Genomic DNA, 26,515 nt, shown 5'->3' on the forward strand with positions numbered 1-26,515 from the left:
AGAACTTTAATTCCGGATGATTGAAAAATCTATTTTTATTTTTTTCTCTTGCTTTTTTTAAAAGGCATTTAAAATATGAACGTCTAGCTGACACAATCCATTTCCTTGTGATTTGCAATAATTATTCAAGACTGTGTTTATAAATAAGAGATGACGGTTATAATCATCTTCTGCAAATTGTCATGTCCTTCGCTGGCCCCCCTCCCGATCTGTGTTACCTTTGTCTTAGCAGCAGACACGGGACGGTGCCAGATGCTGCTCTCCCTCGGGTTCAACTTCTGGTTCAGTTTTGTAACTCTTTAGCAGTTGCTGATTGCTGGGTGATGCACTGCCAAATAGTGGAAGTGGCGTCATATGGCACGCCATTCAGGAAAGTCCTCAGAGCGCAGACACGAGACATGCTTATGAGGTGCAATGTACTTGGGCTCGTTTACAGGATGTGAAGTGTTGTATTTAGTAAAGATCCTCGTAAAAGCAGTGGAAATTAAATACACTAATTAGGCTGAACTGTTTAAACATCCCACTGGGTAAAAAACTTTTACAAAGGTGTTAAAAAGTCTCCAGAGTCTCTGTCTGCATCTTGATAAGGACTAAAGCTAAGTTCAGTTAATTGGCTGAAAAGTAATGAGATTTATGTTTAGGTTCAATTCTGAAACCTAGAAAAAATGTGCTTTTACTGCTAATCTTATTATCAGTTACTTTTCACATTAAGAGTTTCCTGTTAAAATGATACAAAATACAATGCACTCCTAAAGAAAGCACCAGTGTTTCCTGAACCTCCTAACTGCACCAGCCACCCACCTTCACCCTTAGCTCCCTGGCAAATGAAACTGGCCAAGAGGATCGTAAGGTTTCATATGTCAGATGAGCTGTTAGCAGCTCCACCAAACAAACAAGTCCACAGAATAAATACAGATTTGTGTATCAGAACTTTGTTTTTCCTTCTTTCCTCTCTCATTAATCATCCAGTGGCCCCCCACATTTTTCTTGTGACCTGTTAGACAGGCCTGCCCCCTGGGCTGGCGACCAGCGGAGTACCAGCACCAGCTCCATCTCAGACAGCTGAAGTATGAAATACTTCTTAATGAGGTAAAGACTCATTTTCCACCATTGCATGTGGATTACAGTTCAACAAGACAATATTTAGGAAATAGATTCCCATGAGTTCTTGGTTCTGTCACGGAGAAACATTAAGAAATGCATTTTTATTCTATATTTACTCAAACTGTTTTGTGTTGTTTTGATTGTAGTTTGCTGTTGTTTATAGTACTCATACTCATCCCTAATTTCTTTTGTTTCCAAGGAGCCAGACTTTTATGTAAGTTTTTAAAGTGGTCAACAGGAGATTGAGGAATTGTTCTCCAGGCTTTCTAAAGTTCTTTCAAAGTTTTTCTTTGGACATTGGCTGCTTTTTCATTCATTTTGAGTCCACTCTTTGTACTTGAACACTTCCAGAAGAATGGTTTTTGTTTGTTAAGCCACTTAGCACCAGAGATGGGCGATGTAATCTGATTACTTTTTTCAAGTAAAGCGTAAGGTAAGGGATTACTGTTGCAAAAACGGTAATTCGATTCCGGTTACTTTCCCGTAGGAACGCTGCGTTACTGCGTTACTAAAACCGTGATTTTTTTGCAAGAATGTCTAATGACAGTGATGTAAGCAAGTGCTACGTTTGTGACAACAGCTGTGTGCAGATCAACAATGGATAATATATCGAGTGCGGGAGAGAGTATGAGCGTGCAGCGTTTAAAGCGTGGAAGTACTGACCTTACTTTAAGTTTGATTCCATAAAAAGTGACAAAAACATTAGCGTCCACTGTGCGTGGGAAGAAAACTTCTTTTTACAGCGAAAAAAAACCCCTAAACTTCTGAGCAAGCACCAAGTGCGCTATGACGTAATGGGAAATTCACAGAGAAACTGCCGTATCCTTCCACTGACCGCTGCGGCACACCTGCACCAGGGTAAACATCCGCCTACGCCACTCCTGCTTTACAGGTGAAAATAGAGCAAAAGGACCGCTAGTCTTTGACTTTATTTATTTTCTGCTGTGTTTTACTTGCATCTATTTGAAAGAGTGAGTGTAAACACAAATATATATATATATATATATATATATATATATATATATATATATATATATATATATATATGTATATATATATATATATATATATATATATATATACATATATATATATATATACATATTATGTGCTGGAATGTGCAGAAAAATAGGTTTAAATATTAAACAAATTTCTTCCAGTCAGAGAATGTTGCATATAATTACATTTTTGCTTGATGCATAAAGTTAAAAGATTAAAACTAATAAAACAAGTTTTAAAAAGAGACTTTTCCATTTGATTACATTTTGTATGATGGATTATGTAGAAAAAGTAGAATTGGGCTGAAAGATCTATCGCTTTATCACCTATTCAGGTTGTAAATCGTGTTTTTAACGAAAGTAACTAAGTAACTAAGTAATTAATCACTTTTGAAAATAAGTAATCAGTAAAGTAACGGGATTACTTTTTTGGGGAAGTCAAGTTACTTGAAAAAAGTAATCAGTAACTAATTACTGATTACTTTTTTCAAGTAACTTGACCAACACTGCTTAGCACTAACCTATGAATTCTTCAGGCATAACAGACTACAAAGATAAGACTGTCTAACTGGCATGAAGCAGACATTTTACAACACCATAAAAACACATTCTGAAACAGTTATTAGTCAAAACCCTGCATGTTTTGGCATGCTATGCTAAATGCTCTTAAAATTTTGAGGAAACAAGAAGTGGAGGGCCTAAAGAAAATCTGACCAATATCTTAAAGTTGTGTCCTTAAGAAGTAGGAAAAAAATCCTTTAGGCCTGACAAAAGGCCTGAGAGATGTATAATCAGGCTACTGTTCACTGAAACATTACCAAAAATGCTTTCAGTGGAAGGGTGTCTGTGAAGAAGCTATTCTTAATGAGGCAAACAGGTACAAAAGAACTGGACTTACAATTGGTGTGATGGAGCAATGAATCCAAATTTTTAACTTTTGGTCCAAATATATATGTACAAAGCCTGGCCCTTAATATTCCTGAAGCACTGTGGGATCCTCTTGACAGAGGACAAAACTAAAAGAAAAGAAAATCCACAGAAGAGCTTTGAATGCCCTTGAAGACGCCTAGAGAATTATTCCTGAATACTAGTTAATGAAACGAAAGGTTTTCCCAAGAGAGTTTACGCTGAGTTGCTTTATAAAGGTGGTCATACCAAAGATTGGCTTTCAAGCTCATTAGAACTGTACAAACTCTGTTTTTGCCTTAAATGCTGTATTTCTGTGTTTGTTTTCACACGATTCAGTAAATCTCTACACCTATTTCACCATTTCCTTAGCATGATATATAAAGAAATGAGTTGTGACTCAATACTTTTCTACAGTACCACGTAGGTAAAGGTAAGATTTTTAAATATGTTTTGAATTTAAGAAATAGCCAATGATTCTCTCTCCTTAAAGATGATAGTTATCATCATGAAAAGGTGCTGGAGTGCTTTCAGAGGCAGATCCTTTAGTTTCTTTAATTTTTTATGTCATAGACACTCTGGGTTTATGTTTCTTATTCGTTGCTGCTCCCTAAATTGTTTTGTTTTTTTGTTTGTTTTTTTGGCCTACATTTCTTACCCATGTATGATTTTATCTCGCTGACTCTTACAAACAAGTGCTAGTGTCAGTTATGTCTGTTCATTTCTCCAGGCCACTGATGACACTAAAGCTCATTACACAGCCACTTTAATGAAAAGCACAAAAGACAGAGTGGCAACAAGTCTTGTTCCCTGACAGCGATTGGACAGGCATGAAAGGGAGTGCTGCTGAGAGCCGAGACATAATTCTACAACGTTTTTCAGTTTGCCTCTGACAGATTTAATACCACGGAGCAAAATAGAAATGAATCAACATTCCTTTTCACTGACTTTCTACACCCACTCACACATGTGCACCCACACTGGGCATTAGTGAATTAGTATGTGTGGCGCTCTAAAAGTAATTATAAAACTTACATTTTTCTGAATCGTTGGGAAAATCTTTAAAGACTATTCTTATTTAATTGTGGGTTTTTTTGGACACATTTCTAGTTAATTTTTGTAGTTTACTAGCTCCACGAGGTCAGAGTTCGGACGTGTGATGTCATCAGTAAGCGCAGAAAAGCAAACAGTGTCTGAGATGTGGGAGCGATGTTTTGCTGATGATATGCTATGCTGCCTGTAAACTCCAAACCTGAACTGAGCAGTGTTGGTCAAGTTACTTGAAAAAAGTAATCAGTAACTAATTACTGATTACTTCCCCAAAAAAGTAATCCCGTTACTTTACTGATTACTTATTTTCAAAAGTAATTAATTACCTAGTTACTTAGTTACTTTTTAAAAACACGATTTACAACCTGAAGAGGTGATAAAGCGATAGATCTGTCAGCCCAATTCTACTTTTTCTACATAATCCATCATACAAAATGTAATCAAATGGAAAAGTCTCTTTTTAAAATTTGTTTTATTAGTTTTAATCTTTTGACTTTATGCATCAAGCAAAAATTTAATTATATGCAACATTCTCTGACTGGAAGAAATTTGTTTAATATTTAAACCTATTTTCTGCACATTCCAGCACATAATTTTTTTTGTGTGTGTGTGTGTTTACACTCACTCTTTCAAATAGATGCAAGTAAAACACAGCAGAAAATAAATACAGTCAAAGACTAGCGGTCCTTTTGCTCTATTTTCACCTGTAAAGCAGGAGTAGGGTAGGCGGAGGTTTACCCTGGTGCAGGTGTGCCGCAGCGGTCAGTGGAAGAATCCGCGAGTTTCTCAGTGCTTGCTTGGAAGTTTAGGGGTTTTTTTTCGCTGTAAAAAGAAGTTTTCTTCCCACGCACAACGGACACTAATGTTTTTGTCACTTTTTATGGAATCAAACTTAAAGTAAGGTCAGTACTTCCACGCTTTAAATGCTGCATGCTCATACTCTCCTGCACTCGATATATTATCCATTGTTTATCTGCACACAGCTGTTGTCACGAACGTCGCACTTGCTTACGTTACTGTCATGAGACATTCTCGCAAAATAAAACACGGTTTTAGTAACGCAGTAACGCAGCGTTCCTACGGGAAAGTAACGGTAATCTAATTACCGTTTTTGCAATAGTAATCCCTTACTTTACTCGTTACTTGAAAAAAGTAATCGGATTACAGTAACACGTTACATGTAACGCCCATCTCTGGAACTGAGGAGAATAAAGTTGCAAAAGAAGGAGAATGGAGTCATGTCTCTCTGAGGGTGCAACATATGCACTTCATACATATACACATTACTTCATTTATAAACAGCACAGCAGTTGTAGCATCACTGAAAGCCACAACCTTGAGCTTAGTAATGAGGGATCTTCCTCTACAGCGAATTATAGCCTGATGACACCTCTTTGTGGGTTTCATTACCAAATCAAATCCAGTTTGGAATCCATAAACAGATGTAACAGTGTGTGCACACCTAAGATGCCCGGCAATAATCGCATGAGAAGTGCACATTACATAGCTTGGTGGCCTGGATGCTTTTAACAGAACAGGCAGCGTTCAAGTCTATTTTGGCAGCTGTCCTGACACTGAAGGGCATTTCTTGAAGATCAAAGGTAATAAATGAAGCAAAATTACTTTAGTATGAGTATACAGTATATTAGCTAGAATACCAAGAGGGAAATGTATGTTGTCTATGTTTCTTTAAAGCCATCATCATTTAGTTTTCTGGCACGAGCTGGACTTGGACTTATTCAGCTTATAAAACATTAATATTGATGTTGGCACGTAGTTAAAAACATCATTAAAATTATTTTTAGACTCCAGTTTCTGGTAAGGTAATGCGTTTACCCTTACATACTGTTTATATTTCATGCCTTTGCAGTTGGTTTTGACCCTATTAAAGACATTAATCAATAAGATTAATTAATATATTTCAAGTATGGAAATAAATGTCCATACTGAATGTTAAACTACTGATTTAAAAGGTGTAAATTGCCTGTCAAACATCAATTAATAGATTAATAACTTTACATCTAAGCTAATGGCAGCTCAGATGCCTTTATAATATTTATAGCTCACAATAAATGATTCCGATTTTTTTATTTTTACATTATTTGTTACATTGCAGGTGCCAATGCACTGTACTCATTCATTCTCTGATCTCTGTATAACCTGTGCAGCTTGCATTACCAAAGCTATGCTGTGGTTCTAATTCACTGTTTTGAGATTCTCCAAGGACCGTTCAAAGATCAGCAGGTGACCATGACCGTGTGGTGAGAACAGAGAGGTTCAAGGTCCCCCTTGATAAAAACTACCCTGAGACATGGCACATGAAATCCATCTGAATAGATATATGTATATCAGTATAAAAATGTAAAATACTTTTGGTTTTGTGTCCTTTGGATCACTTCTGGAAAACTCATCCAATTTCAGACTAAAAGAATGACATTTGAGGTATTTTCGCTCCTGTCAAATGAGTCAAGTTTGTCCAATATTCTCTCATAATTTTGGCTTCAATTCTTAATTTCATAAAAAGTCCTGAGAAATACTACTAAAAAAACTTAATGTGTTCACCAGCTGGTTGCAACCTAGGTCCGTTTGCTGTTGGGGTTGGGAAGCTGGCATTCACTGGGTTTCTATTAGATCTTATTTACTGAAAACAGCTGCCCACTGCAGCTGGAAACATAGTTAATGAGAACAGACCATTAGACCTGAAAACCAAAACAATGAATCAGAATAAACCAAAAGATCACATCAAGCTGGTGTAAACGGCGAGTTGTTTGTAATTTTTCAGTTATTTTGTAATTACAAATGATTTTTTTCCACATTGCATAGTTATTTGATATTGACGTTATAAAAAGTGCTGATTGGTGAAGCTTTTATCCATCTGGAGACCTGATCGTTTCATGATTTTATTTTTTTTAAGACAAGCTGTCAGTGCCATTTAAAGTGAAGAAAAGCAAAACACCAGAAATTGAACACTTCTTTGAAATTAGTTCTTTGTTTTTTATTGGACAACAAAAAGCAAATGAGGTAACTGAAACAAAGGTTATGCAAAAGTGCAGCCCGACCATACAAATCAACAACACGTCTGAAAAATGTAATTACCAACCTACACCAGTTTGTCTCAGCAGCACACCTCAGTAGAAAGTCAAGCATAAGAATGAAAAAGTATCAGAACATTAAAACATTCCTTAGATTGGCACAATAGAAATCTCACCTCAGACATTTGTTTTGCAAAGTAATCAGAAAACAGTGCAATGCTACACCTTTTACAAGTAGACTGACACAAAACTCCTCATGCCATACCCTAAATAGACATGACTCAAACCACAGTTTCTATACATGAATCCTCCTACTGTAGCTCAACAGCGCATCTGGCTAATGCATAGCCTGATCTACACAGCTGAGATGTCAACATTAAATCACACCGATAGTCTATAAAATACAAAACAAAAGAATAGATCAGTTGTTTCTTTTCAAAATCAGGAGTGGTCGACATGGGCTCTTGTGGTTCCACATGTTACAATTCTACGAGACAGTCTGTGCCAGGGAAGTCTGGAAGGTTAAGCTCATATTTTTTCTGGATGTCATAGGGTAGGAAGCGTCCGGCCAAGAAATGCTTCCCCGTGAAACTTGTGGCACACTTCTTTGGTGCTGTAAGTGAGATGAGAACTTCTGGGTTTATCCCATCCTGACTTCGCTCTTCTACATCCCAACCTGGAAAAAATGTGTTTAAGGAAAGGAGCTTTTCAATAATTTTGTGCCATTTTCAGCAAATAGTGTATATGGAGTAGGATGAACTCATAGTGATCTGATTTTAGCGCAAGAGTTATTCTCTAAGTGTGCCTCTAAACTTGGGAAACTGAGAGAGCTGCCTGGAGGGTAATTTATCATCGTATTTTTTGGGCCTCAAGACTTATATCTACAGTTTATATTAACACTTACCTGAGGGCACATCCACACTAGCAATGGGAATCTTGATTTGCTTCAGGGTGACCAGAATACCAGAGTATGGCTCCTTTATGTTGGCACAGTCTGCTTCTGGGCCCATCATGGCATCAATCACTAGGTTGTAGGCATCGTTTATAAGCTGCACCTAAACAGAAAATACCTCAGTATAAATAAAATGAGAAGCTTACTTCTTGTATACAATTCACTGGAATCACCTCCCAGTGGTTAAAGGCAAGATGAATCTGTATAGAAGTAAAACATTTACCCGTGTGGGGTTTACAGTCTGTGCAGTTGTTATTATCCGTTGTTATTCCCAGACTGACAGATAATCTCAAACCCAATGTTGTCTCAGAGGGTCCAAATTTTTCCCGAAATGAAGGGTAAATGTTACGCAGAAGTGTATAAAAAGTGAAATGTGAGCAAAATTTAAAACCAATTAGCAAAAGAAAACAAAGCAAAACAAAGTTAACGAAACCCACAAAGATCCCATATGGGAAACAAACCACTTGGAAACTTGTGATTTCCTCCTTTTGCAGACTTTGAAGGCTGCTTCCTCTACTACCAGAACTGTGAACATCCAGTAGTGTTGCAATCAGTGTTCGGACACTAAAAGACCTCTTTTGCATGTCTGCTACATCAATGCTGTCATTAGATATTCAGTATTTATGAAATATTATGAAGCACAAAATCACAGTAGTGGCTAAAAAGTCTGATTTTATTTGATCATAAACCCATCTGAAAAGGTTGTTTAATAAAATGCAACCATTCATTAAACATGAGAAAGATATAGAAGTAAATATACCACCGTCTTTATTTAATAAAAGTGAACAACAGGGAAGGCTGGAGCCTTTCCCAGACAGCATTAGGCGGATGGTTTTATATGATCTGTAATTAACCCAACCACTATGTCTTTGGAGAACAAAACCAGAGCACCAAAAGGTAACCCACAAAGGTGCAAAGAGAACTTGCAAACTCCATACAGAAAGGCCTCAGTCATATAGCAGTAAGGCAACACCACTAATCACTGCATCACTGTGTCACATCATCTATTTGCTGATTAAATAAAAGTCTAGAGAATGCAGCCAATTAGGTTAACATAGCATAAAGGCTTGAAACGAGGGGAAAGTGTTAGTCGGACTCGGTCCAAAGGTTACAAAAAACAAACAACAGAGCAACCTCTATAGCTCAGTAATTAACTGACTATCTCCTGCAACCAGTAAAGACCCGAGGGAGCTAAAGATCTCAAAAAAAGTTCAGAAATTAAAAAAGAGAGAATTATTGAAAAACTCTTTTTAAATTAAACTTTACACTCAATCTTTTCAGCAGCATAGCTAAAGTTTCTGTAAAATGTGATGTCCTGTAAAGGGATTGCTGACCTCTGTAGGGAGATAGGAGAGGAAAGGGATGTCCATCTTCTCACATTGAACTGTGAAATCCTGATGTAAACTGTGAGAGGAGCGTTTAGGGTGATAGATGGTGGGCTCATACTCCTGAACCAGATGAGTCAGCAGAGACAAAGGGCAGAAAGAAGGGGAGAAAAACACAAAAAGGAAGAAAGTTAATTATGTTGGTTTCAGCCAGCACTGACATGATTCAGTGTGGATAGTGTTTCAGTACATTTAGCGTGCGGTACAACTGAAAATATTGTTGACTGGTGATCAGAAGTAGTGGTTTCTGCAGTCTGCTTTCTGAATGAATACTACACTCAGGAAGTGGAAGCCATGTAGAGTAGAAATCCAGACCCCTGCATTCTGAAAGGTCTGTGATGCTCTGCAGGAAGCATCTGTGATCCATGACCTTTTCACAGTCCCAAACAAAAATCTTAAAACCCGGGAACAGAAGTGTAGTCTGTAGTGTCAGTGTCTGACTGAGTGTGTTTGTAAGTTCATCAAGTTAATCTTTTATGTTAAGCATCATAAATATACTTAGAGTAATAAGACACATGCATACATGTGTGGTGTGTATTGTTCAGTCACTACTAACAATCTAATCTAATTGCTTTCAAAAGAAAGCATATTACTCCCAGGGATAATTTTAATTTAAGTAATATTTTAAATTGACTTTTTATCTATAGTCAGTGGCCGCTTTAATAGGTACAATTATCTGTTAACGCAAATATCCACTCAGCCAATCACGTGGCACTGAGTCAATGCATTTATGCATGTAGGCGAGCCGACCCACTAAAGTTCAAACCAAGCATCAGAATATGGAAAATTGTCACGTCTGGTGTGGCAGACGTGTGGAATTTGTAGAAAGGACCCAAAAGGCGGCAGCTCTGGTGCAGGTGAGTATTTATTTATAGGAGTGGGTACAAACAGCAAGGGTGGGTGAACACGAAACTGAAAAACCTAAACTGGGCGGAGCTAAGAAAACAAACCTGAACGAAGATGCAGGGAGGTACGGCGAAATACACAGAGAGACGGACGGAGAGACGCAGGAAGACCGAGGGGAACAACACAGACGAACCAGCAACGAGGACGAGGTAACACACACTATAAATACACACGGCAGGAATCAGGGGATGGGAAACAGGAGGGGAACACACCTGGAAGACATCACAGCTGACGAGGCAGGGAAAACGTAAAGAGAACACACTGACATAAGACACAGACTTTCACAATAAAACAGGAACTTACACATGCAAGGACACAGACTAAGAAACACGGACTTAACACAGGAATACATGGGCAGAACCGAATAAACACTAAACCGAGGAAGAACAGAACCAAGATCACAATAATAGAAAACACAAAATGCTGGGTCAAAAGGACCCAGGATCATGACAAAAATGGTTAAGTGACTTTGACTGTGGCGTGGTTGGTGGTGTCAGATGGGCTGCTGATCTACTAGGGATCATTTGCAGGAGATTTGAATCATGGATCTGTGGACAACAAATCTACATCAACTGTGTGATATTGTCCTGCCAATATAGACTGTTTACCACCACCTTGTTGTTGTGCCACACACAAAAAAAAGGTAGTTCAAAAATCAAAAGGGGTCCAAACCAACACTAGCAAGGTGTACCTAATAAAGTGGCTGCTGAGTTTTTTGTTTTTTCTTTTTTAAGTTAAGATATTGGGGAATTTATTCAAATTATTAAAATAGTATGTCTTGATGCATGCTCAATCATCCAGGAAAATAAGTCTCCAAAAGTTGATTCTGTTCATCTGGACGTAGCGTGTTCTGGGATGGCTACTTTTTATTCTTTGGCAAGTGTTTTTATCATTTCTTGAAGTCGTCTTCAGGAATAGTTCTCCAGGCTTCCTGAAGATCATTTCAGAGGTCTTTGGATACTTGCTGATTATTCTGATTTCTGTCCAAATGTTTACTGACTGTTGCAGTAATGTTGATGTCCAGGCTCTGTGAGGCGAGTTTCCTTAGTGATAGTTTTAGAAAACGCTACGTCCAGATGAACAGAATCAACTTTTGGAGATATTAAAATAGTATTTTCCTCCTGTGTGGAATTATCCCCTTTCTCAAAAACACAGTCTCCTCCTGCGCCTTTTATTAATTACCAATTAAATATTGATACATTTTAGAGTAAGAATGAGTAAATTAATAAGTAAAAGTATGTTTTTAAATCTGTTTTAGCTGAGGAGGTGATCTGTCAAGTTAAATACCACTTGGGGGATTTGAAATCAATCATATCACCATTATCACCGATCACTGCCATCATCACCACAGACCAGAGAGCAGAGAAGAATACAATCCAGTGCCTGCGTCTCCCCTGGGGTAAACCAGCGCCACTGGGGTGGTCTTGACCTCATCAGCAGTTGGGCCATCAAAATGTGTGAAAGTAAGGGAGAGTGCGAAATGACTGTCAGTGTCATTGAGCTTGAAGAGAAATGAGCCATGAGACAGAAACAAGCACACAGCATAAAAAGGGTCTTTCTCCAGTTAATGCTCAGTTCTAACAGGGTTACACTTGCTCTCCCTGAGGGCTCACGGTGTCTTGTAATACTCTGTTTTTACATGCAGCCCATTAGCAACAAAGGAAAGAGGTCTGCAGAACACAGGACACTCAAATCTTTAAAAGGATACTTGCTATCCTCATTTCCTTACAGTTCCAGGGACCTGTTGTACAGATTGTAATGGTCATTTATGCAGCTGGTCAGCTTATTGTTAATTCTTCTTTCTTTCATTACCCCAAACCATAAAAACACCCCACCTATCTAATGATTGGCTGCCACCTGGTTCGCCTGGCTTGTGAAAAAACAACCCAGTTCTTGTAAGCCTCCTCTTTAGGCCAGACAGAGCTAAACATACAAGGAAATCTGTGGTGAGCTAACATCAGCCCACACAAGAGAAGAGGAAATCTTTGGTAAACAAGCATTCACAGCAGTCTTCAGCTTGGATGGATTGCTTTAACACGCACTGACCTCATTTTGATGAACATTAAAGACTGTAATAGGTATATAAGTTAGAAGCATAACATGTCCCCTTTAATTAAAAAATAAAAAATAAAAAAGTAAAAAAGGTAGACCTGCAAAAACTTCAAAGAAATGTCTCAAATGTTACTTTGAATGTTAAATTTTACTGAACTGTAATTGCCCAGAGTTAATAAAGGCAACAAGCAAAATAGTAGTTTGCATTTTAGTTCATACTGTAACTAATGGCACAAGTTTCCAGTGAATACCTCAGAGCACATGAACTGAGCCAAACCTAACATGATGTCCACCTGTTTTAATATGAGCAGTGCACCAGAACTAATAACCACTGTAGTCGTTGTTTCTCCTCATCAAACACTGCCTTTGATCAAGGAATATTTGTGCTCTCAGGTATGTGGCGTTGCGGAAAATATTAAAGAATCCATAACAGATTCAGACACAACCTGTTTTCGTTAACATGGCTGTCTTGGAGTGACGTGGGAAGCAAGCTGGACTGTTCTCCTGCAAATGATCATTCGTTTCTCTGCTCTGTCTAATCACATTCGCAGCTCTGCATCAGAGTTCGTGGCTGCGCATGAGTGTCTGTGTGTGTATGTATTAAAATGTGTGTCTCATGTGTATACTTGCATGTCGTCCTGCTGACAGGGATCGCATCACACCATGAAAAACATACAGTCTTAAACCGAGAGAGCGCTTCACAGTCCAAAGAAAGTATTCAAGTTTCTCAAGTTAGAGCAAGCTCAGACAAGAGTGGTCCCAGATCAGGCTGGTGCAGTGTGCAGACTCTTTAAAAATAATAATAATAAAATTTTATTTATGCAGCACTTTTCAATACGAAGTAAATCTTTCACTTTGGGGAAAAGGGGAAAAAATATAACAGAAATTATGGACACAGAAGGTAAAAACATTAGGGAAAAAAGGATACACAAGCAGACATAATAATACCCTACACCCAATATAGTTAAAGCAGGGAATCGATACCCAAATCCTTAAGTTAAGTTACAGAAACGTTTCTTATTCATTTCTGGAATTCCAGGGCAAACTATATCTTCTCAAACCTCTGACCTTGTTCTTGGCCTTGAGAAAAAAATGACAGAGTGGGAGGTGAAGGAAGATAGAGCCTTCACAGAAAGCCGTTGGGCTTCTTAAATAAAGAGAACATGGTTTTAATCAGAACTATTGATGTGCTGTAAATCTAGTAAGTCAGACACATATGGTAAAGTGTATAGATGCATTCCAATCAAAGCCAAAGATCCCAAAAACACATATCCAAAATTTCCCTTGTAATAAAATCACAGACCAGGACTGACCACAGCACCATGTACTCAGAATAAAGGATGTTCAAAGCTGTGATCTGCAGCGGGGTCAGCAAAGATGGATAGCTCCTTGAAGAATAATTTGTAATGTCAGTCAGTATGCGGCCTGAGCTGCAGACATCATGGTTATGACATCACATCGTGGCTGCGGAAGCAAGGCGCAAGACGGCTTTAACGAGAGTAACAATGCAATGATATCATGACTGTCTGAGAGCTCTTGCAGGGAGGGTAATGGGATAACTGCTTGCAGCCATTTACAGGAGCTGAAATGAAACTCTGTAAAGTGCTGTGGGCCTGTATATGGGATCCCCTGTTAGTCATGATGTAATCATTTGCAAGATTAGCTTTTTGTATTGTCTGAATGGCTCAGTAAGTTCCCTAATGTCCCAAACATGTCATGTTGTTGAATATAACTCCTGCCTTAGTGTACTTCCTAGGTTACTTACAAACATGCGCAGGTGTCGGGCACACACCAGGCCAATAGAACCATTTTGATCTGGACCACAGATCACCAGCACTGTTGGCTGCTTCTTTGTTAAAGAGCCAAGAGGGTAGGCCTGGTGGAGAGACAATAAAACAAAGAGAGAGAGAGAAAGCATTAGAAATAGATTATGAGCTGATGATTGAGGGAAAGCACCGCAATAAGACGAAGTGGATAGAAGAGGTTATTGATAGAGAACAATAGCGACAGGGAGAGGAAGATAAATTCTTGGCAATATTCTTTATCATCCCTCCAACTTAGGCTTCTTATTCAGTCCAGGTTATCCGATCCTCACCTCAGCCTCTCCATCATACTCTGAGTGCCTGGGATGCCAGACGAGGGTGGAAATGGCACCGGCTCCCCTGTCTCTTGTGTCTATGAGAAAAGGTCCAATCTCATTAAAATAACTACAGTGGAAAAAATCCCAGTGTCCTCACCACGGGATGCTTCCATATATATATTTATATATAACACACTTTCTGTCTGCGTCCTGGTTACAGCGAGCTGCTGGCATCTGTCTCTTTTACTGGCCGCACATTCCCTTGTAAATCACCCTGCACCTTCTTAAACGAGACAGGTATTCGCTCGCGGAACTGTCATCGTGATTGGTCAATCTTCCATCTCCACATAAACAGAAGTGCTGTGTGTGTGTCTGTGTGTATGCACTCCCTGTCTGTGGTTTCTTTTCCCACGGATTATTCACAGCGTCAAAATCAATGCCACAATATACAGACTGTTAGCTGCTGCTAACAATGTTAGGTGGGGGTATAGAAGAGTTTCTGCATTGTGGCATTACACGGGAATTATTCTTCATTATTATAAAGGTTACAGCAATGATTTCATGAACCAGAACAAGCTGAATATGAGGAACATTTGAGTCCAATTAGAGCCCAATAAATGTGTGTCAGAACACAATTTGTTAGCCAAGTTTTATCACTGCGATAAATAGTTTATGACTACAGTTCATGGTAATGTTCAGATCATAACCTACAAATTACAGTTCAAGCGTTTCATAATTACAGGGCACATATAAAGTGATGTGTTAATAGAACTGATAGATGCTGTAAAGTAAGAGTTATATTAGATATAGTATAGCTAATAATAAACCAATTATTACTGGGTGTAGTGATACAGTGATTACTCAACCTATTATTATTAAAAGGCAGTTCTTTAAATATATATCTGTAAAATGCTGTGTCATCTAATAATTTTACCATTACTGTACCATAATTACACCTTTATACACCATAATGTACTCATAGGCAGTGTTGGGAAGGTTACTTTTAAAATGTATTCCATTACAGAATACAGAATACATGCCCCAAAATGTATTCTGTAACGTATTCCGTTACGTTACTCAATGAGAGTAACGTATTCTGAATACTTTGGATTACTTAATATATTATCATGCTGTTTACAACTATGTGAATGTACTATTCCTGTGTGATTTATTACTGTTACTGAAGGTCCGCGGCTCTGAACCGTAGTAAAGGGACCTCTGGCTAATATGTCGGGTTCGTGTCGGGCCTGTAGCCGAAAACTAGCTTTACTTTGTTGTCTGGGTCAACTTTGCTAGTGAGAGACAGAGAGAGGCGTTGAAAGGCTGCTCCAAAAGAACTTATTGTTTCGGAGGAAAACAGGAACACAGTGTACAGTCGAGTCTTAATAGCTTACTTACAGCTGGGCTCATCAGGCTCTCTTCTTGGCTGCAGTGGTTATTATTATATTTACATGCTTCCAGCTCCCGTTTTTGCTCGATGACAGCTCATACTTTTCCTTTTTCTCCCTCCCTCGCTCACAGACACATAACGTGGCAGTCCATTCTCCCTGCAGCACGGACTACACTGCCTATGATGCTACATTCTTTAGAGCTATACCGGTAGCATTTTGCCTATTAGCTTAGCACAACAACAACAACAAAAAGGCCTCTCTCACCCAGGAAACACGCAGAAAGAGAGCGTCACCATGTAACCATGGCAACCGTAACGCTGCCGCCGGGAACAACAAACCGTAGCTGTCAAACAAAACCCAAACAGTCCTGACCCGCGACAATATGAAACAGGGAAGTACCGCCGTGTAATCCATTTATTTCAACAAAGTAACTGTATTCTAAATACCACCTTTTTAAACGGTAACTGTAACGGAATACAGTTACTCATATTTTGTATTTTAAATACGTAACGGCGGTACATGTATTCCGTTACTCCCCAACACTGCTCATAGGCTTACCCTTTTAGACTTTTCTCTCTACCTTGTATTTGAGAAACAATTATACCATACGTTTTTGGCTCCCTGTGAATATTTTATTGCACCCTACAATTATTTATTGTTATCACGAAAGATCAACCTTTTTGCCGTGATGGGCCTCCAAACATTGGAGATGAACTTCAAGCAGGCCAAAATTCTTCCACTGGGCTTAAAACCCATTTAGTTCCACTCTCACTAATGTATTCCGGACAGGAGAAAGTTCAAATGGAGAGACAGGCATTTCTCCACATTGGATAATTGGATACAACAAGACTCAGAGTGCATTAGGTAGAGCGATGAATCCAGGAGAAGAGAGACAGCAGCCATTATCTCTATCGTAACAGCTCGACTGAGAAATCATAATACAGGATCAATGAGATGGAAGACAGGCTGTTACAGCTGCTGAGGGCCACACAGTTCATATTAACAAGAAGAAAGAAGGTAATGATTGATAGGATTAAAAGGTAGGTGAGAGCAAAGTCAGCCAGTGTCTTGTGTCTCCTTATTTAATGAGATGAACCAACCGGTATTTGTATGCAAGTTGTACTACATAGAGTTAAAATACAACTCTGCAGTTTCTCTCAGATATACCAAGAGTGTTTTAGTTTTCCTGGATCTCTGTTGTAGTTTTTGAGCCCACAACTCGGCCCTTTCCCAAGCTGCAGCTAAATTCAGGAAACCTACTGTTTGCTACTTGCTTCGTGTCAAGTATCAAGCAGACAAAATTAGCTCCCGACATATAAACTGTGCAGCGTTTATGAAGGTAAATTGTTTGTAAAAAGGGAAACCGAGCTTATACTTAAAGTGGTGGTGAGAACTACAACAGCATATGAATGCCTCCCCCAAATGGCCTAAAACACAATAATCATAAATCACAGAATTTTAAATGGATTTCCTGCGTGGAACAAAACCAGCCAGCCCATAATAACTTGGCCATCCTGTGTCTTCCTCACGCAACACAACTCTCTTTTTCTGCTTGTTTTAACAAATTCACATGAGAAGGTTTAATGACATTTTTCTGTAAATGTTGAGGACCATCGGGAGGCTCAATCTTGCTTCTGGTGGAACCATTAGAGATACTCTCTTGACGGTGAGCGGCTATAAAGGGATCAGGCCGGATCAATTCAGGCAGGGAATTTTTCAATATGAAAAATGTGTGTAATCTTACTGAGAATGCTTAATATTCTACAATATGTGATACTAAAACGTAATAAATGAAAGAAATTAGGAAGAGAAGGGACATAACGCATGCTGTATCATGAGGTCAGTACTGCTGATTGCATTTTTTTATTAGTTTAGAACGAAAAATGAGGTTCTGTTAGAGCAATTTTCCCATAAATATGAAATTTCACAACTACTTTAATTATCGTATTAAATCAAGCTTCCCAGTCTGACCCAATATTTGAGTGTTTCTGTTGGATTTTGAATGGATTTATAGGCAGCTATGATGATAGCTGTGCTTCTTTGTTTAAATCAACTAAATACTTTGGTACACGTCTAAATAAACATCTTTAACAAATGTACATTTTAAGGCTTCGGTAAACTTTTGATACTAAACAAAGGGGCAAACTTGGAACAAAAGGTCACAAGAGTAGCTAAGCGATTTTACAACCCCCGTCCCCCCCTCCCATGCTGACACAAACACACACCAACTATAGAAAATATGCCCGTCTTGATTGTAATAACGTCTCTAAGGGTATACTGCTTTGAATTAAATGTAAACGGCACACGAGCCTTCACCTCCAATCAACCTGAAACACACACTGAGCCTGAGAAAACATTATCAGGCTCCTAAAAACACAAATATACTCACATATCCAGAAAAATATTACCTTTAATATTTGTACTAGAAGACCAAACCAAAGTCCAGGGGCTACTCCAAACTATAGCCTAGACTAATTTATTGCTGTGTGGCAACAAAAATGTCTCCTGTCTCCACTCAGGTGTTGAAAAGTCTCAGACTGATACAGAAAGAGGCACACACACACACGCAGACACACACCGTCTGGACCCGGTGGCTGCTGCTGTTGGAACAGTAAAGGGATTACTTACAGAAAACCTATAATCTATCTGGCAAGGTGTAGGTGTGTGTGTGAGGAAGCATGTGCCTGTTTGTGTGGTATACTTGGAAGCCAGCAGCAGTAGGCCAGCAAGGTAATCACTAAAATCAGACTGTCTGCATCTCCTTCGACTGTAATTTTCTTTAAATAGCAGTGATGTCATGTAAGCGGTAGCGTGCTGCTGGCGGCTGTGGGCAGCAGTGAGACACCCCATCCAGACCATGTTTGTCTAGTATGGCTTTGCTGTTGGGGGGCTGGTGGTGGAGGGCCAGGCACGGGGCCAGTGACAGCTAATGGTAATAGTCGGGAAGTGGATGTGGTGGGTTTAATCACTCACTATGAGGGGAGAATACTAAACCTCCACCTCTGACTGATGTTGCCACTCTGCCACTCAGCGTTCACTTTTCTTGTTCCCGCTTCTGTTCTTTTCTTGTTTTGAAGGGTGTCCCACTGAGGTAATGTTGCCTCTTGTAAGCATAATGCCCCACTTTATGGATGTGTAACTTCCTGTAAACTGCTTTTTTGTGCTTTTGCTTGTTTTTTTTATTTCCTTTTGTCTCTCTCTTCTTGTTTCTTTTTCTTGTCATCCTTCCTCCTGACAGCAAAGCAGGGTTTCATATGTCTTGTAGCTCAGACTCTTATTCATCAGCCTGCTGAAGAGCCCACTGAGGAAACCGGCGTGGCATTAAACCAAGTCAGCGGTCAACCGACACACACATACACGCTCTTCGCTTGACAGAGTCCAGATCACAGCACGATGAAACTGCAGCCACCCCAAGAGCTGAAAAGTTGCGGTTCTGGTCCGGCGTGGTTTGGTAAACGGAGCAGTGCCGCTGGGTGAGCTCAGGTGTTGTGCCACCAGAGGTGAGCTGCTCACATTTTTGGAAGCAAATGTCACAGAAACTGGGAACATTTCCTCCACACAGTAATCAAACATTTTCTATGACTGTTCATGCAAAATATGAAATTGTAAGACGCACAACTGTGACTTTTTGCCCCCTCGTACAATCACGAGTTTTGCTGTGATTACTGAGGCTCAGAGGGACAGAACGTGAGGAGGATGGGCTGAAATCTGTGACCTTTAGAAATGGTTTGCTGGAGAGACACACAGAGGTTATTAAACTGGGTTGCTAAGGCCGCAGCCTGATGTCATTGGATGTGAGCTTTAAACGGCAGTTTTGGATTGGATTATTTTTCTCAGTGTCATGATCCTGGGCCATGTTTTGTATTTTGTTCTTTATTTATGCCTTGGTTCCTAGGTGGTTCTGTTAAGATGTTCCTTATTTGATTTCCCCTTGTGACTTTACCCCCTGTGTGCCTCTCTGTGTATCTGTGAGACCGTCTCCCCTCCTTGTGTTTTATTCCATGTTTTCCCCAGCCCGTTATGTCTGTGCTCTCCCCGTGCTCGCTCTCTCCTCCTGTCTGCACCTCTGTGTACTTCCTGTTTTACTTTGACAGTCTCCCGTCAGTGTTTTGTTGACGCCTGCCGTTTCTCGTTATGATTATCAGTGTCACCTGTGTCCCCGTGTGCTCCTACTTCCCTCGTTAACCCTCTGTGTATTTATGTACGCGTCTCTCTCAGTTCTGTGTCGCGTTCTCCCTGTACTGTAATAGTTGCCCAGTTTAGTTTGTATGGTTTTGCTCTCCAACAATAAAGCTGTGAATTTTGAGTTCATTCCTGCCTCCGTGAGTTTGCGATTGCGTCCTCATCAAGCCTGCACACAGCTGCATTATGACACTCAAAAAGTTCTGTAATTGGAGAAATTTGCATGACATACTTTGGTTCAAACAGTTTTACGGAAGAAAAAAAAGTGTGAATTTGAAGAAAAACTTTCTCAAAGAAAGTTTTAATTGGATTTGAGCTAATCCCTGCAAAACATGTGAGGAGAAAGAAAAAACAGCTTTGACACTTTTAAATGGTCATTAAATGTTTTCAGTTTTGCCATTTTCACTAAAGTGCAACAAAAACACCCATATTAAATAAAAATTGAACAATAAGATTGAAATGCTAGTTATATGGAACAGATTGTAGGTACTCCTAAAACGCAGGAAAATTTTAATACAACACACACAAAATTTCCACAGTTAATAACCACTGCCCTGTGTTTGATCCCTCTGGTGTAATGGTCCAAAGAAATAAGCTTTTTGAAAGCACAACAGCAGATTAAATGTTAATTTCACATGAAAAAGAGAACTGCAAAAACAACTCACTGGAAATATGTTTCTTGTCACCGCTTTCATTCACAACAATAAATTAAGATAGACTGGATGGATCCACACCCACGGAAATTTGGATGCTTAGTCTGATTGAGACAGCTGGATAGCGATAGATGGCTATCCAGCCTCATGCTGTTGTTTTGACTTATACTTCTAGTAAAGTGAAGGCAACAAGCAATGAGGGGGAAAAAGGAAGAAAAATGCAGTTTCAAACCTTTTAAATCTATGCTTTCTTTTAAGTGTGTGCTGACCGTGAGAGTGCTTGAGTGCATTTGCAAGCACAGCCATTGGAAATACAAAGAATATCTTGGTGTTAGAGAAACTCATAATAACAGGCAGAAAAGCTGAGTGGGTCCCACTGTGGATTTTTCATCCTGAATAGTTAATGTCATGGTTGTCCTGCAGAAAGGAAGTGACTACCACATTACGTGTTCATGAGTATTAAAGTGTCAGCCATGTTCAATTTGAGACACTATCACCTGAAATTCACAGATGCAGTGCACTCATGTGTGAGTAACGCATGCATACACTAATGCAATTTACGTAGCAGTTTTCTAGTCAATGAATGCACTTAAGATTATAAGTCACCATATGTTCACACAGCACTTTGTCTACAGTCAATTTAGAATTCCCAGTCCGTCTCGCCCAGGCACAGGCAATGATGGTGGAGTGATGGGCTAGGCAAGTAAGTAACAAGTAGGCTATACATGCACCGAAGTGGCTGAACTGAGAATTAGTTGTATATAAAAAGAGAAACAGAACAACACAGTTTATCTGAAAGATGGGAGATATACTAACCTTAGTGATGGCGAGGGCGCACGCTTGTCCCCAGATCTCTATCAGCTGCTGTTGTCCAAACCTGTAGTCCCTCAGTAGTTCTGTCTCTATAGCTGCTGCCTCCCCTTTACTGCCAGACACAAATACAGACATGCTGTGAGCAACATAAGTTCATCATCAGTAGAAGCATCTGCAGCGTGTAGGTGAGGCTTTTTAGAGAGAAGACCATGCTAGATATGTAGCACATGTGGCATGTTGTCAGTGGCTTGCAATAAGAAATGCTTTACGTTTTATCACTTGTAGCAAATTAAGCTTAACTAGCTCAAATACATTGAAATGTGTATATTTTTGAATCCCAGTAAGGTTGTTGTTTCTGTTTCCACTTTAGATAGTAAGTTTTGTTCTGTTTTTGTTTATTAGGGCAAATAAACCCCATGTTGAACAGAATAATTAAAAAGAGCCTGTGTGCATGTGTGTGTGTGCTTGTGTGTTAAAATAGACTAAAAGAAGACACAGCAAAATTTACATGTGGCTGTGGGCAAGTGGCATGACCTGTTACCGAGAGAATGAAGACCAAGTAAAACCATTAAGTCTGTGATCTACATTTGAGATCTGAGTCTTTAAAATAGGATACATCTCTATTACTCTACAGACACCTGGTGGTCCTCTGCAGTACTGCAATTCAAAAATAAAACCAAAATTAGTGAAACATTTACTTTGAACTTTAACAGATGGATGTATTAATTGTTCCAGATTCCTGAATGTAGGAATGCTCTACAGTAGAGTACAGTCCAGTTTTTGGAGGAACTAGAACGACTTAAACCATTTTAGTAATGTGATTGTAATGTGACTGACTGATGCATGTGTATGGGCATTTCGTCTCGTTACATCATTTGTGCTACTTCTCATTACATCATGTGTCGACACAAAAACACCCCACATCGTGAACATGGAAGAAAATAGACCACAGCTAACACTGATATCTACTATACTCCAAGTTTAACTATATAAATCCAGGAATCTAAATAATCATACAGATGACTAAGTTGTCCTAATGAAAAGCAAGGGCAAGATGCATTAAAATAAATCTGTATTTTTGTATCTAAACACTCAATCATTAGTGTAACTGTAATCTAATTATTTTAGTGCTATTCAGCTGTAGTTCTGTTCATTTTCCAGGAACAAACTCAAGATAAAGATTATTATTGTTCTGAACCATTACAGTGAAGGCCTGTTTCTGAATCCCTGGGTTCTTCTCTGATCTTGCAACAATGTGTGCGTTTTATTGATGTCTATGAAGAAAACAAGGGACACACATAAACTCCTTCTGGGTCATCTGTCTCTGTTCTCTGCGGCTTGTAGTGTGACTAATGCTAAACCTGCTTTTGTTCCATTTAGATTTTTCTAAGACACAGCAGTTTGTGTGTGTGTGTGTGTGTGTGTGTGTGTGTGTGTGTGTGTGTGTGTGTGTGTGTGTGTGTGTGTGTGTGAGTGTGTGTATGTGTGTGTCAGTAAGTCAGTGTATCCAAGTGGGGCTCCTGGCATTTACCTGTGCCAGTGGAGCGGCAGCAGCTGTCACCCATGGCTCACCTCAGGGATGTTTCCTGAGTCGCTGAGACAAGTTGATCTTTGGAAAGTTCACCTCAGTTCACAGGGTTTACTCTGTGTTTTGCTGTGCCCAAAATATTCAGAGCTCCTTACAGCTTTTGTTGAGCAGAATTGATTCTGCGTGAGGATGGGCCATTCTGTGAGTTTGCCTTTAAAACAGAAATGGGAATTATCCAATCTATGTAAAAAAAATAGCCGTTGTTGGGTGTGCGAGTGTGTGTGCGGGGAGGCTAAATCTCAGCCCAGGATTGTTGCGTTAGCAATAATAGTACCGCTGCTGAATGGGCAATTAGTATTGATCCTTAACATCACAGACAGAACAAAATGTTGTGGGTGTGCAAATCAGCGACTGGTAGTTTTAGCCAGGAGGCTCTACCACAAGAGGAACAGCACACTGTGTTCAGGACTAAAAACAGATGGCTGCTTCATGCCACATACTGCATGCTCTCTCAATTACCACTTATAATCACGCTTATTAGTATTTGTTTAGCTGAAGCTAGTGAGGAAAATTTGAATGTGCAACAAGTTTTAATAGAAAAGTGCAAATATATACAAGTTGCGTTAAAATGTTAAAAAAACAACAACAAAAAAGCAACAACTGTGTCCATGCATATATGTGCGTGTGTGTGTGTGTGTGTGTGCGTGTCTTTGTGTGTGTGCATGTCTGTGTTGCAGAAAACAAGGCCTCACGAGTAATAGTTTCTCTTGCACCTGTAGCTACAGTCGTGCAACAGCTAGGAGTCTCTCCCTGGAGGGAGAGTTGATTTCCCCATGGTGCACGAGTTGAGCGCCGGCAGTGTGCCACCCTCATCGCAGCAAAGCTTAACTATGATCACAACATGCTTAATGAGTCTGTTTACCTTACACACGAGATAATACAAAATGAAACTTTAAATGGCTGCTGTGGGGAAATTGGGCCAGTTGCAGCAGCAGGAAATAGCAGGAGGATATGTAAGAAAGATAAAAAAGTATAAAACAGTAAAAAAGTAATAATGTTTGGATAGATTTGTAGCAAGAGAAAATTACACAAAACAGAAGCAATGTTTGATGTTTGTTGAAAGAAATATTTCAATTAGGGATGCACCAATACCGATACTGGTATCGGGTATCGGGGCCGATACTGTAAAATGTGTGTGTACTCATACTCGTAAAAGTTAACCGATACCATGAACCGATACTAACTTATTTCATTAATCAGAGGTTGGCTTGTCATTTCTGTTGTAGTTTTTTAGATTGGCCACTAGGGGGCCAATTATTATTTTATTTATTATTTATTTTATAATTTTTTATATTTTATTATTTATTTAATAATAATTATTTTGTTTGTTTGTTTACAATATGGACACTCTGCAATAATTTAAAAGTTTATTTTATTCGCAAACCTAATTTGTATTTATTTTATTCCAAACAGAAGTGTTTATTTATTAATCTGAAAGCTCGAGACAGTGCCAATAGTTCAGTGATATTTTGTAAAATTACAATGTGGAGACTCTGCAATAATTTAACAGAAGTGCTTATTTTTCATTTTTTTCAATTTTTTTGTGGTCATTTTTATTAAGATTTTATTTTTTTATCGGCAGGGAATATCATAAAACCTGTCTTCCAATTAATTGTATTTGTGTGTGTGTGTGTGTGTGTGTGTGTGTGTGTGTGGTAGAAGTATCGTTTTTTGTACTCTGTATCGGCAAGTACTCAGATCCAAGTATCGGTATCGTATCGGTTTGAAAAAATTGGTATCGTTGCATCCCTAATTTCAATACATTAGGAGTTTAAATGTATATCATGTAGGCAGTGAATTATATACAGAAAATATTGGAATATCTGGAATGAACAGATGTTAAATATAGACAATCCAATTCAACAGTTTTGCTACAAAAACGATGAAAGTGCCAAAAGCAGCACCCGGGGATGATAAATTTGATACAAGCGAATGAAAAACTCATAAATAATATGTTCTAGTGTGGATTTTCTAGCTGTGAAGCATCCTTGAATCACATGAGAGATGACGATTCCCCTGAATATCAGAAAAGCTTCTATTTTCCTCACACTGGAGGACTGAAATAACCACATTTTACAACCCCCGCCCACTCACTTTGCCTAATTTCCACCTTTCAAGAGTGATCTTCTGGCGTGATAAGGAGCATGATTAAAATAATAGTGAAAGACTGTGGTTGAGATTTTACTTGCCAGGCAGAGTGGTATATCATGATACAACAAGCAGTGTTTCCCCTACTGCTGCCTTCAGGCCTTCCCGGCAAGAAGAGAAAAAAAAGAACTGTATTGCATTTGTTAGCTTAGGATAGGAGCAGGTCGATGTAGATGTGGTCAAGAAAACATACTAAAGTTCAAACAGAGCATCAGAATGACGAGGTGACCTTGTGTAACGTTGTGGGGTATATTTTCTTGGCATACTTTCGGTGTTTTAGCACCATCGGACCACCATTTAAACACCACAAACTAGCTGAATACTGTTGCCTATGACAGTGCACCCATATTCAGGATAACTCATTGTCACAAAGCTCAAATCAAATAATTTCTACAGTGACAGTTGAATCATGGGCATCCAGCCAATCCAGTCAAACCTAATGTAGTAATAGCAAGAGGTGCATAACAAAGTGGCCAATGAGTGCATTGTTTATTTGTTATATTTATCTATTGTTATTTTTTCCTAAATTTTCTCCAATTGTTTCATTTCAGTGTCAAAGTATCTTCTGCTTTTTTAGTATTGTGGTCATTGCTTTGTCTTCTCCACAGCCTCTGGACACTGACCGCTCCACACACAGGGAGTAGAAGAGGCCACTTAAGACAGAGACACAACTTGTTGCTGTAGGTGAAACAGAAGCTTCCCCTACAATGAAGACAAGAACAGGGCTTGGTTTTGGTTTTGGTCAGACTTTGGGGAAATTTTTTGATTTGTTGGTTTTTGATTTATGACCAGAAAATGAAACACTTCTTCTTCCCGTATTTAGTGTTTCAATACTCAGAACCAGCACTTACTCATAAAAGTGACTGTACAACATCTCTGTTACCTGCCTCAAATTTACTGTTTTATAATTTGTAATTAACTGAACTAGTAGTAGGCCGTATGTGTCAGGGAGCCATCCCGGTCCAATAATGAGCTGTTAATAATTAGTCAGACTCTTGCTTGGAGGGGACAAAATGAATAAAAAAAGCCACTGTTCATTAGTTGAGTAGCCCTCTTCTCCCTCTCTCGGTCATTATCTGTCCACCTCCTGCTAAGTCTATTACTCGACAGCTGTTAATGATACTTCAGGCCTTTCAAACACAAATAAAGTACATGAAAAAAACCTGTCTTTTGTGTCTGTTTATGTCTCCTTTACAATACTAATCTGTGACATTTCCATTCAATTATTATCTATTTTGTTGCAAAGTTAACAGGAGAGAGTGATGATTCAGCAGT

At 39.0% G+C, this 26,515-nt stretch overlaps 1 protein-coding gene across 2 annotated transcripts in view; it reads right to left on the minus strand.

Annotated features, from left to right (window-relative positions):
- Window positions 1–7,038: 7,038 nt before the first annotated feature.
- yjefn3 (YjeF N-terminal domain containing 3) overlaps window positions 7,039–26,515 on the minus strand; it is a 52,058-nt gene continuing 32,581 nt past the window's right edge. The window contains exons 2-6 of one of the 2 annotated variants that reach the window (XM_006800389.3): window positions 21,508–21,616; window positions 14,151–14,261; window positions 9,377–9,490; window positions 7,995–8,145; window positions 7,039–7,766 (exon numbers count right to left, since the gene is read on the minus strand). In XM_006800389.3, coding sequence (XP_006800452.1) covers window positions 7,570–7,766; window positions 7,995–8,145; window positions 9,377–9,490; window positions 14,151–14,261; window positions 21,508–21,616 — 682 coding nt within the window. In that variant the 3' untranslated portion in view covers window positions 7,039–7,569. The other variant, XM_087836569.1, reaches the window with a different exon arrangement.

This window comes from Neolamprologus brichardi, chromosome 23 (assembly GCF_056152115.1).
Source record: "Neolamprologus brichardi isolate AB-2024 chromosome 23, ASM5615211v1, whole genome shotgun sequence".
In the NCBI taxonomy this organism is placed as follows: Eukaryota; Metazoa; Chordata; class Actinopteri; order Cichliformes; family Cichlidae; genus Neolamprologus; species Neolamprologus brichardi.